At 39.4% G+C, this 20,671-nt stretch overlaps 1 protein-coding gene across 3 annotated transcripts in view; it reads right to left on the bottom strand.

Moving 5' to 3' along the window:
• LOC124545179 (transmembrane protein 145-like) overlaps window positions 1-20,671 on the bottom strand; it is a 116,377-nt gene that overhangs the window by 92,473 nt on the left and 3,233 nt on the right. For all 3 annotated transcript variants that reach the window (XM_047124018.1, XM_047124020.1, XM_047124021.1), the window contains 2 exons: window positions 7,713-7,797; window positions 4,762-4,833 (listed from right to left, as the gene is read on the bottom strand). In XM_047124018.1, the coding sequence (XP_046979974.1) occupies window positions 4,762-4,833; window positions 7,713-7,797 (157 nt within the window). The remainder of the gene's footprint in view (window positions 1-4,761; window positions 4,834-7,712; window positions 7,798-20,671) is intronic.

Genomic DNA, 20,671 nt, shown 5'->3' with positions numbered 1-20,671 from the left:
ATGCACCTACATGTTAAATCTAAAGAGGTAAAACTTAGCAAGGCGCAGTGTGCATTAAAAAATGAATATTGCATATGTGAATTGACAAACTGTCAAACTATTATTGCTTGCATCTGCAGGTCCCCATCAGGTGACTTTACCTTATTCTTAGATCATATAGATTATCTTTCAAATGAATTGACAAGTAGATCAGAATGCATAATAGTGCTTGGTGACTTTACCATTAATTTTAACAAAAGTAATGGGGAAAAAGCTGAAATTATTAAATCTGTTTAGCTCATATGGCATGTAGCCAATGGTGCAGGAAATTGCCAGATATGGAGATGAGTCTGAAACAACATTTGAACAAATATTTACCAACAACTAGACTGTGAGTATAATATTATGTAACAGATATTCACTTTTCTGACAACATGGCTTTAAAAATGATGATACAGAGTGGGAACAATAAGGACTATACAGTCACTGAAAAATATCTACAGACAATACTTACTAATGATAACAACATAAGAGCTTTTAATAGTGTGCTAAAAAGGGTGCACTGGGACAGAGAACAAACTGATGATGCAGACAAGAAGTATGAAACATTTTTCACTGATTATAATTATTGATATGATATGGCATTCTCATTCAAATTAATTCAAGTCAAATAGAAGTCAAACACATGGGTAACACAAGGATTTTAATCCCTTGTGTCAGTGATCATTGTTAGAAACTTAAGCACACATGCCAAAATGAACACAACAGCAAAACCATACTACAGAAAATACCAATGGGTCTGTAGAAAAATTTTACAAGCTGTAAAAAGGCTAAGCAATGATTCATATATCAAAAGAGGAAGCAATAAATCAAAATTGATTTGGAAGGTTATAAACAATAACATAAAAATGGAAAACTAAAACCAATTACTTCAAAATCAAAAGTGAGGGTAAAGTGATAGAAGATGCTGAACAAATTGCCAATATATTCAATAAACATTTTGTAAAGATAGCACTAGATCTAATTAAAAGTACATGCAGTTCAAATGCTAAGAATATAAAAGTACCTACTTGTGGAAAGAATGTTTCTGTACCCAGTAATAGAATCTGAGGTTAGAAATGTTATTAATAAATTAAAAAATAAAATGTCTATTGGTGTTGATAGAATTTGGGACAAGATAATCAAACATAGGTCAACCAGTATAGATTCTCAGTTAGCTGATGTTTACACTTCTTTCACGACAGGGTTATTTCCATTAAAACTACAGTTATCCATAATAACAACACTCTACAAAAAGTACAGTATAGCTGACATAAATAATTATAGACCATTCTCACTACTGACAGATTTTTCTATGTCCTGCAAACATGGTGATATTTGCCAACAACATGAGCATTTTTATAAAAGGATTCACAGATGACGACCTACAGCAGTATGTCTCTTAAGACAATAAATGAGGCAGGAAAATGATTTAAGGATATTGTGTTGGTCATAAATAAGGAAAACATGGTACAGATGGATTTCAGTAATATTGGGAGTAATGCTAGAAGCAGCATAAAACCTGAGTTAGGTAACAAAGTTATTGCACAAGCTCTATCCACTGAATATCTAGGCACATGGGTGGATGGGAGAAACATCTAAAATTTTTTAATAAAAAACTTAGTAAATACTGTTATACGCTAAGCATGCTTTGTAAATACTGCAGCACTGAATCACTGTTGTGTGCCTATTATGTTTATTTACACAGCTTGCTTAGATATGGTGTGATTTTATGGGGAAATACAGGTATGGCAAAACAAACTTTCAAACTGTGGAAAAAGGTTGTCAGAATAATTAAAGTAGTTCATTACAGAGAGCAATGCAGGGAAACATCTAAGGAACTTAAAATACTGTCACTTCCTAGCTTATACATTTATGACATTTATGAGTGTATGTGTCCATGTGCTTTCTGAAAATTCACCATGAATTTTAACACTGAACAATCAGGTTCATGGCTACAAAACAGAAAACAGATATGACATTCACAGAGACACTGACAAAAAAGCCCTTTGCCAAAAAACTGTACATTATTGACCAAAAATACTTTTCAGTACATTGCCTGCTACAATGAAGAAAATTGAAGAATTTCGTAAATTCAAAGTAGAGCAAACACAATTTTTATATGGATAGTTTTTATAACATTGAAGAATATCTGAATACAAAAAGGTAAAATTATTTACATATACTGATGTAGCATGATTTTATTTCTATGTAAGAATGTAAAAAACTTAAATATTGTTATTGTTGTGGTCTTCAGTTCAGAGGCTGGTCTGACGCTGCTCTCAATGCAATAAAGCTGCATGCCATTGGGAAAAATTACGGCTGAAGTTTCCCCTTGCTTTCAGCTGTTCACAGTACCAGCACAGCAAGGCCATTTTGGTTAGTGTTACAAGGCCAGATCAGTCAATCATCCATACTGTTTCCCCTGCAACTACTGAAAAAGCTGCTGCCTCTCTTCAGGAACCACACATTTGCCTGGCCTCTCAACAGATAACCCTCCATTGCAGTTGCACCTACCATACGGCTATCTGTATTGCTGAAGCATGCAAGCCTCCCCACCAACAGCAAGGTCCATGGTTCTTGGGAGGGGTGGGGGGGGACTGAATAAACACATTGAATTGAATTTAACTGAATCACCTCCAGAGAAAGCCTCTGCTCGTACATAAGTTCCCCAATCATACTGTAATCACTGAAGGAGATTTTAAGCATGCAACTGTCAATCAGGATAATTACAGTTTTGTTTGTGATGGGTGTAAAAAGACATCCAGTGAAACATTACTAAATGCCTTCTTTGAAAATAATCTAGAACGGATTGTTCAGAATCCCATTCATGATGGAAAAATATTCAATAAACAGACTTCACCTTTTTGAGGAAGTCCATATTGAAATTGGTATCAGTGACTATGAGCCAGTTGCTACAATAATGATTACCAAACAACTAAAACAAGCAGAAAGATTTATGTGTTTTGTAAAATAGATAGAGAAGGAGTAGTACTATATCTCAAGGAACAACCTGAAACTTTCAGCTCAGGAGAGGAGCATTTAGAAGAACTATGGCTTTTGTTTAAAAGAATAGTTGACCATGCACTGAACAGTAAAATAGTCCATGTTGTTATTCATTGTAAAGAAACTTTTAAAGAAAGAGGGACTACTGCATAATAGGTGTAAAACAAAGCATAGGGTTATAGACAGAGAGATGTTGAAGGAAACATGTTTGATTGTTGAGAGAGCAATGAGTGAAACCTACAGTGACTACTACAGCAGAATATTGTTGATAGATCTTTGACAAAACCCAAAAACAATGTGGTCATGTGTAAAGGCTGTTAGTGGCATTCCAAGATAGCATCCACTCACTCACAGATGAAACAGGAACTAAAATTGTGGGTAGCAAAGAAAAAGTAGAAATGTGTAACTCCATTAAAATTAATAAAACAGAATGCAACTCCATTGCCTGATGGAATCCCTGACAGATACTTTACTGAGCTTGCAGTGAAGTTAGCCCTTCTTTTAACTATAATCTACTGCAGATCCCTCTTACAAAAGACTGCCCAGTAGCTGGAAGAAAGCACAGGCCACACCTGTCTACAAGAAGGATAGCAAAAGTGATCTGCACAACTACCATGTAATATCTTGAGATCAGTTTGTTGTAGAATCTTACAACATATTCTGAGCTCTAACATAATGTGGTATTTCAAAAGAATGACCTCCTTGATGTCAGCCAGTATGAATTTCAAAAACATGAATCGTGTGAAACCTGACTTGCACATTTCTCACATGACATCCTTAAAGCCATGGATCAAGGAAGTCAGACAATATTTTTCGATTACCATCAAGCACTTGACTCTGGCCCACTTACTTTCTATCAAAAGTATGATCAGATAGTACATTGAGCAAAACTTGTGACTGGACTCAGGATTTTTTGGTAGGGAGAATGCAGCAAGTTATCATGCATAGAGAATCCTTGTCAGATGTAGAACCGATTTTGAGTGTGCCCCAGGGCGATGTGTTGTGACACTTGCTGTTCATGTTGTATATTCATGACCCGGCAGACAATATTAATAGTAACCTCAGACTTTTTGCAGATGATGCAGTTATCTGTTATGAAATGCTGCCTGAAAGAAGCTGCACAAATATTCAGGCCAATCCTGATAAGATTTGAAAGTGGTGAAAATGTTTAGCAACTTGCTTTAAATGTTCAGAAGTGTAAAACTGTGCGCTTTAAAAAAATGAAAAAACATAGTATCCTATAATTATAATATCACTGAGTCACAGTTGGGATCAGTCAGCACATATAAGCATTTGGGAGTAACAATTTGTTTGTAAGGAAATGAAATGGAATGCTCGTTTAGTCTCAGTCATAGATAAAACTGGTGGCAAATTGTGGTTCTTTAGTAGAATGCTAGGGTAATGCAATCAATTTACAAAGGAGACCACATACAAAAAGACTGTGGGATGTCGCTGAAGTATTTGGGAACCATATTAAGTAGGACTAACAGGGTGGGTGGTGAGAGAGTGGGAGGGTGGCTGGGTGGATGGGTGGGTGAGAAAGGGACAGGGGGTAATGGTGTACTCAACACATAAAGAGGGTCATAACTGTAAAGCTATTGTGGTTGTTTGTTTCTATTGGCCATCCTGCAGTTATCAGAAGGTGAATGGATGCTGCTCCTCATTTCTGTTTATTGTGTCCATCCTGGAATTTAAGTTACCAAAATAATGAATTGTTTATGTAAAAGTAATACCCACCTGAACATACAGTTACGGCAACCACAAGCATGATATAGATGCAGAAGTATCCAATGAGCTGGGGCATTACATCTGAAATAGAACTTATATCTTTAAGTATTGAAAGGTCCAATAACAACATTTAACATACTGCTTTAAAATTATTGAATTTCAATTTGTAGATCTTGTCATGAAAGATGTAAAATGTGCAAGAATAAAGACATAATACACTATGGAAGCCAAAATGTGACTAGAGATACACACCTAGGTGACAAAAAAGAAAAATCATGGAACACTGTGTTTTGGTGTAGATATACATCCGAAGTGCAGGATGAATACAACTAATGAAATCTGAAAGAAGGTACCCATCTTTTGTATTGATTCCTGCATCAGCTTAACTTCTTTCACAGAAGTGAAATGGAAACAAGATAAGGATTTCTGGCCCACTGAATACAGGGTAGTATCAACAACACCATAAAACAATATAAAGGAAGTTGGATGAACTGGAAGGTAGAGAACAGAGTTAATTATTATGGACAGTTCAATTATAATATTATTCTCATGAGAATCAACAGCAACTCAGTGACAACAGCAATAGTTCATATATAGATAGATGCTGACATCACCAGCAGAAGATGAACAGAGTGAGTGCATGAGGGCACTGAATGGGTAATTCTGTATGTGAGGAGATATGAAAATTTAACAGTTATGGGGGTTTGAAATGCCATGGAACTGGAAGTTATAGATAATAGAGTTACAAGAGTACACAAACTTAGTAAAACAAAATAATTCCAGAGTTCTGCAACAAATTTCAGTTAGTAATGGCAAATGCACTTTAAAGAATTACAAAAGAAGGAAATATACTTTGGAAAACCCTGGAAATATGGGAAGAAAACAGTTCGATTACATCACAGTAAGACAAAGATTTTGAAATCTGATATTGCAGTATAAGTTGTATGCAGCTCTAGATATATACTCGGATCACAATTTAGTAAGAATGAAGAGGAGACTGTATTTTAAGGAAGTTGTCAAGAACAATCAGCGTGTAAGGAAGTGTAATACTAAAGTGCTAAGAAATAATTATGTGCATTAGAAGTTCTCTAAGGTGAAATTCACATCCCTAAAAAAACAGTCATAGAACTGAATCGATAAATATAACCAAAAAATGCTAACTGCACAGAAACCTTAGGTTACAGTGGAAATATCAGGACTTCAATTTATTGATGAAAGAAAGAAAGAAAAAAATGTGAATGAAATTAAAAGAATGCAGGAACATAAGTCACGTAGGAATGAAATCAATAGGAAAAACAGGGAATCTAGAGGGAAATGTCTCAAGGAAAATATGAAGTTGCCAAACAGGAAATACTCATTTGAAGGACATGCAGCATATAAAAAATCCAAAATAACTTTGGGTGGAATTAAAAGTAAGGGTATCAACATTAACAGCACAAAAGGAATTCCACTGTTAACTACAGAGGAGAGAGTGGTATAGGTGGAAAGAGTACTACATTAAGAGCCCCTACTAGGAGGGGGAACTGTCCACTGATATGACAGAAGAAGAAATTGATGTCACTTTGCAAGACAGGGAATTCAGTAATATATTCAGAGTCTGACAAAGCTTTGGAAGACTTGTGGACAAACCAGGCAGAAGAGAAAGATTACATTGCTTAGGACTTCTAAAATCAATGGAGTAAGTAGCAACTATATGGTTATTCTAATTAATGTGTAGAAAATATGGGAGTGGAGACATACCGTAAGACTTCGGGAAGAAAATCATTCCCACAATCCTGAAGATCACAAAGTCAGATAAATGTGTGAACTATTTCCCAGTCTGCACATGTATCTACTTGATAACTCTGCAATTCACACCTTAATGTTTGGCGGAGGTCCATAGAACCACCTTCGTCTTCATAGCTCATGGTTCAAAGTCACTGACATGAATAATACACAGAAGACTGGGGAAAAAATTGAGGATATGTTAGATGACAGCCAGTCTGGCATTAGAAGAGGTAAAGGTACCTTAAAGGTAGTTATAATGGGTTTAATAATGGAAGCAACACATAAGAAAAATCAACATCTTTTTAGGATATTTTGACCCATAAAAGAAGCAATGATAAAAACTGAAAATGAAAGAAAGTTTCAGGAGTGTGATTAAAATTCAGGTTGTAAGGACATTAGTGATAAGATTCACTGATTACATTCTGTGTAAGTGAGGAAGAATTGCAGGACCTGTTGAATGGAATGAACAGTCTAATGAGCATGGAATACGGACTGAGAACAAATGAAAGTAATAAGAAAAGCCAAAATGACATTAGTGATCAACTTAACATCAAAGTTGGGGACACATAGTAGATGAAGTGAAGGAATCCTGCTACTTCAGAAGCAAAGTAATGCACGATGGAAAAAAGAAAGAGCCTATGAGAAGCAAACTAGCACAGGAAGAAATGGTACTTATTGCTAAAAGAAGACCACTAGTATCAAAACTAGAAATTAACTTGGGGAATAAATTTCTGAGAAAGCATTGTATGGGGGTGAATCACAGATGGTGAGAAATCTGGAAAATAATAGAATTGAGATGTGTTACAGAAGGATACTGAAAATTAAGTGATCTGATAAGATAGAAAATGAGGAGATTGTCAAGGAGAGGAATGTGTTGAATACTCTGAATACAAGTAGGGACAGGATGAGTGGATATGAATTAACACATCAGATAATAACTTTGTGGTAGTTGGGGAAGCCACAGAGGGCAAAAACTGCAACAGAAGACAGATATTGGAATATAACTTAAGTTGGCTGTAGGTTCTACTCTGAGATGAAGAGGTCAACAAAAACAAGGTGTTTGTGGCAAGCTGTATCACACCAGTTAAAAGAACTACAAACTATGTTTTTCAGATTATAAAAGTTAGTTAAATATTACTGTTTTATTTATATTTCCAGTCATTGTCATTTCTGCAAGTTGATGTACTACTTACAAAATTCATCTGCGGAAAAATGCATATGCCAGAAATCTCCATCAGGCCCATTTGTCATCAAAAATTTGTACTTCAGGTTTAGGCCCTAGAATTAAATAATGTTAACTAAGTTGTTGCTGGACTGACAGAAGTAAAGTGTTAGAGCAAAAATATTTTATTAAATTTTACGAATGTAACTGACTTATGTTTGATAATGTGTAGAACTCCGTCCTTTTAAATTAAGCAGTGTATAACATACATACACCAATCAGCCAGAACATTATCCTACTATCAATATAAACCCATCCAGATGATAGCAGTGTCACCTAATGAGGAATGACTGCGTGTCAGATAACACACAGTGCATGTAGTATCAGTGAGCATGCTGCCTGTGTGTAGAATGGGGAAGGTGTGCAGTCTATCTGAATTTGACAGAGGTCAGATTGTGATGATTCGGAGGCTCGGAATGAGTATTTAATAAACTGCACACCTTTCAAGTGTTCAGTGTGTATTGTGGTGAGTGTCTTCAACACGTGGTGAGTGTCTTCAACATGTGGTGAAACAATGGTGAAATCATGTACAGACATTGTGGAGTTGGGCAGTCACACCTCATTACAGATGTAAGACATCGTAGGCTGGGCAGATTGGTAAAACAGGACAGGTGGCAAACTGTGGAAGAATTAACATCAGACTTTAATGCTGGGCAGAGTACACGTGCCAGAATGCAGAGTGGACTGAACACTCCTAAAGATGAGCCCCGTACATGTGCAAATGTTAACACAATGACTTTGGCAACTATGACTGAAATGGGCAGGTCCTGATCAGCACTGGATGTAGGCACAGTGGCAGAGCATTGCAAGGTCTGACAAAAGCGAGAGTGAATCGGACACCTTCCAGGGGAACAGCTTCTTGGCACCTGTACTGTGGGATGGAGAGAAGCTGGTGGTGGCTCCATTATGCTCTGGGGGACACTGACGTGGGCATCCATCGATACAGTGGAACTTGTGCAAGGCACCTTGACAGCCAAGGACTATCATGCACTGGTTGCAGACCACATACACCCCTTCATGATGATCACATTTCCCAATGGCATTGGCATTTTTCAACAAGACAATGCTCATGTCATGAGGCCAGGAGTGTGATGGAGTGGTTTGAGGAACACAGTGATGGGTTCCAATTGATGTGCTGGTCCCCAACTCACTAGATCCTATCACTTGCGTCTTTCTCCCACATTGTGGGCGGGGTTGGCGTGGTTAAATCGGATATGGCAGGTTAATCTGAAGGTGTGGCCAGATGCCCTTCCTACCGCCACTTCGTACCCCCTGGGACAGAATCAGAGTACCCCATCCATCTGCGCCCAGTGTAAATCATGGAAAAGTGCAGATGTGAGTCGTGTAACTGAGGCAGGATGTGGGGACCAGCCTGTTATTCACATAGAGGGATGTGGAAAACCCCCTAAAAATCACATCCCAGCTGGCTGGCACACTGGCTCTTGTAGTTAATCCTGTGGGCAGATTCACCCGGGGCTGGCGCACCTACCCGAGTCCAGGAAGCAGCGCATTAGCGCTCTCGGCTAACCTGGCATCCCCCAACTCACGAGATCTGGGATGTGATTGAACATTGCGCCAGAGCTCTTCACCCTCTCCCAGAATTTATAGGAATTAGGTGAGCTGTGTGTATAGATGTGGTGCCAACTGCCTCCAGTGACCTACTAAGGCCTCACTGCTCCCATGCCATGACATGTCACTGCTGTTATCCATGCCAAAGGTGGACATACTGGCTTCTGTGTAGATGGTCATAATGTACTAGCTGATCAGGGTATTAACCAGTTCATTGCTCCATAGGAGTTATGGCATAAGGGATAAATGTGCAACATTATAAAATCATACTTGAAAAATAGAGAAAGGGTATGTGAAGATACAGTATTCTGACAATACTGCTAAAAGTGTGTACTCAGTTTTTAAACTAGTAAAGTGCGTTCTACCACAGGGATCAGTCATGGGACCATTCCTGTTCATACTGTACGTACACCACGCTTCTTTAATTATATATTTCAGGTCACACAAATAGCATCATGTCAATGTAGATACACCACAGACAAGGTACTCATCTGCAGACTAATCAACCAACACTTATCGTATTGTATCCTAATATGAGGATTTGGTAGAAACTATGGAAGAAATAAATTAGAAGCATAGCTAATTTGCCTATCAGATAACCCTGGGAAAAAAAAAAAATCATTCGAAGAACTAAATATATTTGTACTGTTTCTGTACTATATAAATTTGAAACAATCATGCATGTCAAAATAAACTGAGCTGCTTTGCTGAATTGGAACATACATATTCTATACTGCTGTAGAAGGACAAGATGTTGTTTATTGTTGCTACCAAATATCTCAAAGCATTCTTGACCAAATTACTTCAATTTGTTAAAAACACTCTAATAATTTTTTGGACAAACATAGGCTACACATTGTTCCTCTACCATGTGGTGCCCTGCTTGTCACTATTGAGGCCACCTCCTTTTACACTAACATCCCTAATGTCGAAGGCCTTACAGCTATTGAACACTACCTTTCCCAATGCCCCATGGATTCCAAACCCACAACTTCCTTCCTAGTTGCCATGACCAATCATATCCTCACCCACAATTACTTCTCCTTTGAAGGCATTACCCACAAACGTATCTGTGGTGCAGCTATGAGCATCCACAAGGCACCATGCTATGCAACCTATTCATGGACCATCTAGAGGAATCCTTCCTAAACAACCAGAATCCCAAACCCCTCACCTGGTTCAGATTCATCGATGACATCTCTGTGATCTGGATCAATGGTGAGGACACCGTAGCCACATTCCATCAGAACCTCAACACCTTCTCCCCCACACACTTCACCTGATTCTACTCAATCCAACAAGCACCTTACTTGATGTTGATCTCCATCTCAAAGCTGGCTGTGTTAGTACCTCTGTCCATATCATACTTACCATCCACCAGAAATACCTCCACTTTGACAGCTGCCATTCATTCCACACCATGAAGTCCCATCCATACAGCCTAGTCACCCATGGCCACTGCATCTGTAGTGATGAGAAGTCCCTCTTGAAATATACCAAGTATCTCATTGAGGCCTTTATAGACCATAAACAGATGTACAAAAACAGATGTCCCATGCCTTATTGCTACAGTCACCCATCACCTCCCAAAGTCCCACTGTCCAGCCACAGAGGAGCACTCCCCTTGTGAATCAGTACCACACAGGACTGGAGCAACTGAATTACATTCTCCACCAGGGTTTCGACTATCTCTTATCGTACCCTGAAATAAGAAATGTCCTGCCCACTATCTTTCCCACTATCCTTCCCACCCATCCCACAGTGCTATTCCACTGTCCACCAAACCTACACAGTCTGCTTATCCATCCCTACACACCCCTTACACACCCCTTACCTCATGGCTCATATCCCCGTAATAGACCTAGATGCAAGACCTGTCCCAAACATCCTCCTCCATGACTTACTCCAGTCAGGTCACAAGCGTCACCTATCCCATCGAAGGCAGGGCTACTTGTGAAAGCAGTCATGTGATCTATAAGCTAAGCTGCAACCACTGTGCTGCATTCTATGTGGGCTTGACAACCAATACAAGCTGTCTGTCCGTAAGAATGGTCACCAACAAACTGTGGCCAAGGAACAACAGGACCACCCTGTTGCTGAGCATGCTGTTCTACTCAACGTTCTTCATTTCAATGTCAGATTCACAGCCACTGCCATATGGATCCTCCCTTTCCATCAACACTAGCTTTTCTGAAGTGCACAGGTGAGAACTCTCCCTGCAATATACCGTACATTCCCGTATCCCTTCTGGTGTCAACCTTTGTCAGCCATTGTCCTCACCTATCTAGTCCCTTCCCTGTTCCCATTCCAGCACTACACAGCCCTCTATTCCACCAATGCACCCAGTCTTTTTACTTCTCTCCCATTCCACTACCCCCTCTCTCTCTCGCCTTCCATCTAACATCTCGACTGCACCTAGATATCCTACCCTCTCTCCACCTTATCCCTGCGTGCTCCCACTAGCAGAACTTTACCATCCCCCACCCTTTCCCTAATATTCCTCCCCCCAGCCTCCTCCATTTTCCTACCTGGTTGCCTCTCTCATCATGTGTTGCTGCTCATGGTGTGGCCTCAGCTGCTGGAGACTGTAGTCATTTGTGTGTGAGTTGTGTTTTCATGAGTGTGTGTTTGTACGTTGTCTATTTTCAACAAAGACCTTATTGGCTGAAAGCTCACTTTCCAATAGTCTCTTCTTTCTGTGCCTATCTGCGATTCAGCATCTCCACTACCTGGTGAGTAGCAACAATACTTTCCATAATATTGTTACACTCCATTCTGGATTCTCCATTGTGTATATACATATACATACAGACACACACTGAAGAGCCAAAGAAATTGGTACACCTGCCTAATATTGTGTAGGGCCTACATGGGCACGTATAAGTTCCGCAACACAATGTGGCATGGACTCAACTAATGTCTGAAGTAGTGCTGGAGGGAACTGACACCATGAATCTTGCAGGGCTGTCTATAAATCTGTAAGAGTACAAGGGGGTGGAGATCTCTTCTGAACAGCACATTGCAAGGCGTTCCAGATATGCCTAATAATGTTCATGTCTGGAGAGTCTGGTGGCCAGCGGAAGAGTTTAAACTCAGAAGAATGTTCCTGGAGCCACTCTGTAGCAATTCTGGATGTGTGGGGTGCCACATTGTCCTGCTGCAATTTCCCAAGTCCATCAGAATGCAAAATGGACATTAATGGATGCAGGCGATCAGACAGGATGCTTATGGACATGTCACCTGTCAGAATTGTATCTAGACATATCAGGGGTCCCATATCACTCTGACTACATACACCCCACACCATTACAGAGCCTCCACTAGCTTGAACAGTCCCCTGCTGACATGCAGGGTCCATGGATTCATGAGGTTGTCTCCATACCCGTACACTTCCATCCACTCATTACAATTTGAAACGAGACTCGTCTGATCAAGCAACACGTTTCCAGTCATCAACAGCGTTGACAGACCCAGGTGAAGTGTAAAACTTTATGTCATGAAGTCATCAAGGGTACACCAGTGGACTTTCTGCTCTGAAAGTCCATATCAATGATGTTCTATTGAATGGTTCACATGCTGATACTTATCGATGGCCCAGCATTGAAATCTGCAGCAATTTGCAGAAAGGTTGCAGTTCTGTCACTCTTCAGTCATCATTGGTCCCATTCTTGCAGGATATTTTTCTGAGTGCTGCAATGTTAGAGATTTGATGTTTTACTAGATTTCTGATGTATACAGAACATTTGTGAAAGGTCGTACAGGAAAATCCCTACTTCATCACTACCTCGGTGTTGCTGCCCTCCATCCCTCATGCGCTGACTATAAAACTACATTCACACTCACTTAAATCTTGATAACGTCCCATTGTAGCAGCAGTAACCAATCTAACAACTGCACCACATCCTTGTTGTCTTATACAGGCGCTGCCGACCACAGTGCTGTATTCTGCCTGTTTACATATTTCTGTATTTGAATATACAAATGGTTCAAATGGCTCTGAGCACTATGGGACTCAACTGCTGTGGTCGTAAGTCCCCTAGGACTTAGAACTACTTAAACCTAACTAACCTAAGGACATCACACACATCCATGCCCGAGGCAGGATTTGAGCCTGCGACCGTAGCGGTTGTGCGGTTCCAGACTGTAGCGCCTTTAACCGCTCGGCCACTCCGGCCAGCCATTTGAATATACATGCCTATACCGGTTTCTTTGGTGTTTCAGTGTGTGTGTGTGTGTGTGTGTGTGTGTGTGTGGGTGGGTGTGTGTGTGTGGGTGTGCATAACACTTGTTAGCAAAAATATTAAAGTTCTTGACCAGTTTACTTCAAAATCATACAAAAGGCTCTAATAAACATTCAAATATAGGATCCATGAGCTTTAAGTTTATTAATTCTTTAATAATCATGCTATTTGCAACATATTTCGCAGACAGTATTCACATATACTACTGAATGCACATGCAACAACAAATTATTGTATAACACACAGTTCAGGAGGTATGATGTCATAAACACTGAAAGCGAGGAAAACTGCTGCTTCATGGATGACATTTTAATTTATTACTTCTTTACATCTCACTCATTTCACAACATATTTTGCAGACAGTGTCCACATATATCACTGGAAGTACATGCAAAAGTATATCATTTTATTATGCATAGTTCAGGTAATATGATGTTATAAATCTTGATCTGCATGAGAACAGAATGGCAATACAAAATTTGCTAGAGTTGCAGGTAAAATATGTGTACAAACAGGTGTGAAACATGTGTGACATGAGCACATGTGAGCACACCATTGGTAAAAAGTTATTTCTATATCCCTGGATTGATTTCAGTCATACATGGTACACATATTACTTATTATTATTGGAAAGAAATACTGTGTGGGTAAGAACCAGCATCCTGGAGAGGGGCGGGAGGGGGCGGGGGAGGGGGGGGGGGGGGGGGGGGAGTGTGAGACGGAAGGAATGTGAGGGAGGAGCTGATGGGCAGACAAAGGGAAGGGGGAATGGACAAAGAAGGGAAGAGGTGGGGACGGACAGAGAGAGCAGGAGGAGGAGACAGATGGAGAAAGGAAAGAGCAGGAGATGGACAGAGAGAGGGGGAAGGAAGAGTCATGGGGAGGAGGATGTTGCAGTTGTTGTGCTCTTCAGTCCAGAGACTGGTTTGATGCAGCTCTCCATGCTACTCTACCCTGTGCAAGCTTCTTCATTTCCCAGTACGAACTGCAACCTCCATCCTTCTGAATCTGCTTAGCGTAGTCATTTCTTGGTCTCCCTCTACAGTTTTTACCCTCCATGCTGCCCTCCAATACTAAATTGGTGATCCCTTGATGCCTCAGAACATATCCTACAAACCGATACCTTCTTCTAGTCAAGTTGTGCCCCAAAATTCTCTTCTCCCCAGTTCCATTCAGTACGTCCTCATTAGTTATGTGATCTACCCATCTAATCTTCAGCATTCTTCTGTAGCACCACATTTTGAAAGCTTCTATTCTCTTCTTGACTAAACTTTTTAACGTCCATGTTTCACTTCCATATGTGGCTACACTCCATACAAATACTTTCAGAAACGACTTCCTGACACTTAAATCTATACTCGATGTTAACAAATTTCTCTTCTTCAGAAACACTTTCCTTGCCATTGCCAGTCTACATTTTATATCCTCTCTACTTAGACCATCATCAGTTATTTTGCTCCTCAAATAGTAAAACTCATGTACTACTTTAAGTGTCTCATTTCCTAATCTAATTTCCTCAGCATCACCCAATTTACTTCGACTACATGCTATTATCTTCGTTTTCCTTTTGTTGATGTTCATCTGATAGCCTCCTTTCAGGACTCTGTCCATTCCGTTCAGCTGCTCTTCCAGGTCCTTTGCTGTATATGATAGAATTACAATGTCATTGGCAAACCTCAAAGTTTTTATTTCTTCTCCATGGATTTTAATTCCTACTCCAAATGTTCGTTTGGATTTCTTCACTGCTTGTTCAATATACAGATTGAATGACATCAGGGATAGACTACAACCCTGTCTCACTTCCTTCCCAACCACTGCTTCCTTTCATTCCCCTCAACTTTTATAACTGCCATCTGGTTCCTGTACAAATCGTAAACAGCCTTTAGCTCCCTGTATCTTACCCCTGCCACCTTTAGAATTTGAAAGAGCGTATTCCAGTCAATGTTGTCAAAAGCTTTCTCAAAGTTGAAAAATGCTAGAAATGTAGGTATGCCTTTCCTTAATCTAACTTCTAAGGTAAGTAATAGGGTCAGTATTGCCTCACATGTTCCATCATTTCTACGGAATCCAAACTGATCTTCCCCTCGGCGAACAGCCCGTATCAGTTGTATATGGTATGGTTTTTATACTAATTAATGCCTCAATACATGCCACACAGTTGTTTGGGGAAGTCCAAGTTCTCTACTCACTCTGCAGGTTGATTTCATTGGTCTGTGTTCAAAGCTCAGTAAAATGTGCCCCACATGCTCCTCCATTATACACAGTCAGCCTGGGCTTTTCATTTACAGAGAGAACCAGTTTCATCAAATTGTTTATTCCAATGAGGGTCTTCCTCATTGGAGTTTCACTGTTAAATTATGCCAAAATGTGCTCTGCACCACAGTTGCAGACTCACTTTCACTGAATTCATCAGTATGGTATTGCTGACAGACCACTTAATCTGATTAAGTCATACCTAAATAACAGGCAACAGTCAGTGTATGTGAACAATGAAAGGTCAGATCTAATGAAAATTAAGAGAGGAATTCTACAGGGCTCTGTTCTTGGACCCTTACTCTTTATTATCTATGTTAATGACTTCTCAAACTATACAGCCTGCAAAAATGTTTTATATGCTGGTGACATGACTATGATCTCCACAGGTGAGAGTATGCAAGAGCTGGTAAACAAGAATAATGAACTTTTTTAAAAATGTAGGGTGTGGTGTATTGCTAATGAGTTATGTGTAAACAACACAAAAACAGAGGAAATTTATTTTAATCTGAAGGTACGAAAAGCAGAGAATCACAGTGTCAAACTATTGGGACTAAAAATAGACCAAAGGCTCTCATGGGATGATCATATAAACTATCTGACATTCAAACTTGCACGCATAATATTCCTGCTGTATAAAGTAAGATATTCTGTCAGTAAAAGTTTATTGATGCTTTGCTACTATGCATTCTTTTAGTCACAGCTACAATATGGGATTCTGTTATGGGGTATTTCACCAGGCACAAACTGTGTATTCAAATGGCAAAAAAAAGCAATTAGATGTTTACAAGGATTGGGTCCAAGAGAAAGCTGTAAGGAGCACATCAGTATATTAAACATAATGGCATTCCCAAGTCTCTATATGTATAACTGCTTAATATACATAAAAGAAAATATACAACAATTTACACAGAGAAAGAATTTACATTTGCACAGCACTCGGATCAACTGTATGCTTGATATACAGTATTCTAGGCTGTCACTGACACACAACAGTCACAAACACCTAAGTCTAAAGTTATATAATAAACTGCCACAATCCGTCAAAACCCTCACCCACTTTAAATTTATGGAGGTATTAGACACATGGCTCAAAAATAAAGCGTATTACTCAATTGAAGAATACTTTGGAAGTAATTTGAAAGGAATGTATAAGCAATGAAATAATGTAACTATCAGTAACTAAATGTGTAAAACCGTATAATTAATTCTTGAACATAAATTGTATAATGATTATTGCTGAAATTGTCTTATTAGTAAGAAGTTTATGTATTTATATGTATTTATGTATATGTAAAAGGGTGATGTGAATAAAATGTGCAAATTACTAACTACTAAAAAGATGTATGTATATGTATGCATAATGTATAATGTAAAATGTATTTTGACGAAGCCAATTGCATGGTAAACATGCTGAACAGCTAATAAATAAACATATGAACATATGAAAAAATCTCATGTCGCATAGTATCTATCTTTTTTAGAAATGTCACGGTGTATGTTACAGGCAGTGTGGTGTTGGAGCACTCTAGTGGTAGTATTCAAAACTTTACAATATCCACTTTGAAATATACTTGACACATTTCTAGTACAATACAGCACGCAGGAAATACACTCAATTGAAATTGTGTCCACCTTGCTGAATCACCAATAGTGCACTAACAGCTGAACCACATTACTTGGCCACATAACAGTGATGTAAGGAGTTATAGAAGACCAAAAATTTGCTTCCCTGTCACATTTGTGAATGCTGCATTAATTGTTTTCCTTCCTAAATTAATTTATTCAGATTTAAATGAAAAAGTCATTATATTGTACCTTCTACCATTACTAGTTATTTCGGTTACTGTTCCACTCACAAATAATGCAAGGGAAAAATGATTTTCCATATGCCTCCATAGGAGCCTTAATTTCTCTTATCTTTGTGGTCCTTGTGCAAAATATACGTTGGGGCAGTAGGCTTTTCTGCAGTAAACTTCAAATGCAAGTTATCTATATTTTCTCAGTAGTGAATCATGGAAATAATGTCATCCTCCATCCACGGATTCCCACTGGAGACGGCAAAGCATCTCCATAATACTCACGTGCTGTTCGAACCTACCAGTAACAAACCTAGCAGCCAGCCTCTAAACTATTTCAATGTCTGCCTTTAATCCAACCTGTGGGGATCCCAAACACTTGGGCAGTAATCAGGAATGGTTTGCACTAGTGTTTTATGCATAATCTCCTTTACAGATGAACTACACTTTCCTAAAATTCTCCCAATACATCAAAGTTGAAAATTTGTGTTCCCTATTACATTCTTCTTCTTCTTTCACGCGATCAGGCCCAGAGGACCGCGCGCCACCACAGTTAGAGCTCTCCATCCGTCTCTGTCTTCTGCTGTCTGTCTCCAGTTTTCCGTGACTCCCAGCTGCAACAGGTCTTCTCTCACTCCATTGATCCACCTCTTTCTTGGTCTTCCCACTGGTCTGCTGCCTGATGGGATCCAGTCCATTGTGATTTTGGGCCATCTTGTTGGCTCCATTCTAACAACATGTCCAGCCCATTGCAGTCTTTTGCTTCTCATCACTCCCACGATGTTAGGCTCCTTGTACAGCTCTTCTAATTCAGTGTTATGGCGTCTTCTCCATTCTCCAGTAGTCTGCTCTACTGACTGGTCCAAATATTTTCCTGAGGACTTTCCTTTCAAATGTTAGCAGTCGCTTAAGGTCTTGTTTTCGAGTGCTCCAGGTTTGAGAACCGTAAAGTACTACTGGCATTATTAATGTCTTATACAACCGTAGCTTTAGTTGTTGCGAGACACTTCTACATTTTAATATAGGGTCTAGAGAGTGATAGTATCCGTTTCCCGCCTGCAGTCGTGCTTTTATCTCTGCTTCAGTTGATGTTACTTCTGTAAAAAATGATCCGAGGTATTTGAACTCTTTCACATGTTTATACCTGGTGTTGTTCACAATTAAATCTTGAGAGTTCTGGATCTTTCTTCCTATGGTCATATATTCTGTCTTTTCAGAGCTAATTTGTAGACCGATCCTAGCCGCCAATAACTCCGAGGTCTGGATACTTCTCTTCAGATCTTCTTGTGTGCATGCTAATAGTGCAATGTCGTCTGCATAGGCCAGATATGTAATGTGTTCATTACCAATTTGAATGCCCTCGATGTTTTCTTTGTTGAAATCCTGCATTACCTTCTCGAGTGCCAGGTTGAAGAGGACAGGTGATAGCCCATCTCCTTGGCGTAATCCTGTTACAACTTGGAAGCTTTCTGTCATTTGATTGCCTACCTTAACCTTAAGTTTTGCGTCATTTAGGCATACCTCTACCAGTTTGACCAACTTCTTTGGTATACCAAACTCTGTCATAGTTCTAATCAGGCTAGGTCTATGTATACTGTCGTAAGCCTTCTTGAAGTCTACAAACAGGAAATGTATCTCTCGTCCGTATTCGTACATTTTTTCACAGACCTGTTTTAGGACAAAAATCTGGTCCGTGGTTGATCGCCCTGCCTGGAAACCTCCTTGGTATTCTCCAATTATGTCTGTTGCTATAGGTTTTATTCGTTCTAATAGGCAGTTGGAGAAGATCTTATAACAGGTGTTGAGTAGCGCTATGCCCCTGTAGTTGTCACATACGGATTTGTCTTTCTTTTTATATATGGGGCATATCACAGCTACCTTCCATTCCTCTGGTATTTCATGTTTTACCCAAATTTGCTTGATTAGCTTGTGGATTTTGAAACAGAGGATTTCGTCTCCAGCCTTGAGAAGTTCAGCAGGAATACCGTCCTCACCTGGACTTTTGCCATTCTTAAGGTTTTTAATCTGGTTCCTTATCTCTTCAATGGTGGGTGGAGGATATTCTGGGTCTACTGTTACTGGTTCATCAAACTCAAGTAGTTCGGTTGGTTCATCAGAGTTTAGTAATTCTCTGAAGTATTCCATCCATCTTCTTCCAATTTTTTGATCTTCTGTTAACATTCTTCCATTGGCATCTTTTATAAATCTGTGTTGATGGTATGTCCCTCCTTTAAAACTTTTCACTTTTCTATAAAGTTCTTTATACCTATTTCCATGAAAGTCTTGTTCAGCTTCCTCCATGATACTTTTAACATATTTTCTCTTCGCTTTCCTCAATGTGGCTTGGGTCTGCCGTCGTGTTTCTTCAAACTTCGATTTTTCTTCTTCTTGCATATTGCTCTGTATCCACAGTAGTTTGGCCCGTTGTCTCTCCCTGATAGCTCCCTCACACTCCTCATTGAACCACACTCTTTTTCCCCTAGTTCGCTTTGGGATTACTTCTTGGGCTGTTTCTTTAATGGTCTCTGCAATCGCCTTCCAGTTCTGATCTACCACAGTATCTCCTTCCTCTTCATTCAAAGCCTCAAAACGGTTTGTTAATGCTATCTTGAAAGTTCTTCTTATATTATCTTCAGTCAGACTCTCATGGTCATATCGAGTGACTCTTTGCATTCTTTTGTGCTTCCTGGCTCTCCATATTGTTTTCATCCTTCCTCTGACAAGGAAGTGGTCTGATCCACATTCCGCACCTCTTGCCGTTCTAACATTTTGTATCCACTTCTTTATTCTCTTCTCTACAATTAGGTGATCAATTTGGTTCACTGTTTTCCCATCTGGTGACACCCAGGTTCCTTTATATATTCTCTTCCTGTCGAAATCAGTACTACTTATAAACAAGCCTTTTGCAGTCGCAAAGCTAACCAGCCTAGTGCCGTTATCACTGCTCACATAATGTAAACTGTGCTTTCCGATGGTCCCCATGAAGGCTGCTTCTTTCCCTATTTTCGCATTAAAATCTCCAAGGATAATTTTGTAATGTTCACTTAGTACATTGTCTAAAACCATTT

This window comes from Schistocerca americana, chromosome 8 (genome assembly GCF_021461395.2).
Source record: "Schistocerca americana isolate TAMUIC-IGC-003095 chromosome 8, iqSchAmer2.1, whole genome shotgun sequence".
NCBI lineage: Eukaryota > Metazoa > Arthropoda > Insecta > Orthoptera > Acrididae > Schistocerca > Schistocerca americana.
The sequence above is the reverse complement of the archived record's forward strand: the minus strand, read 5'-3'. Positions and strand labels throughout refer to the sequence as shown.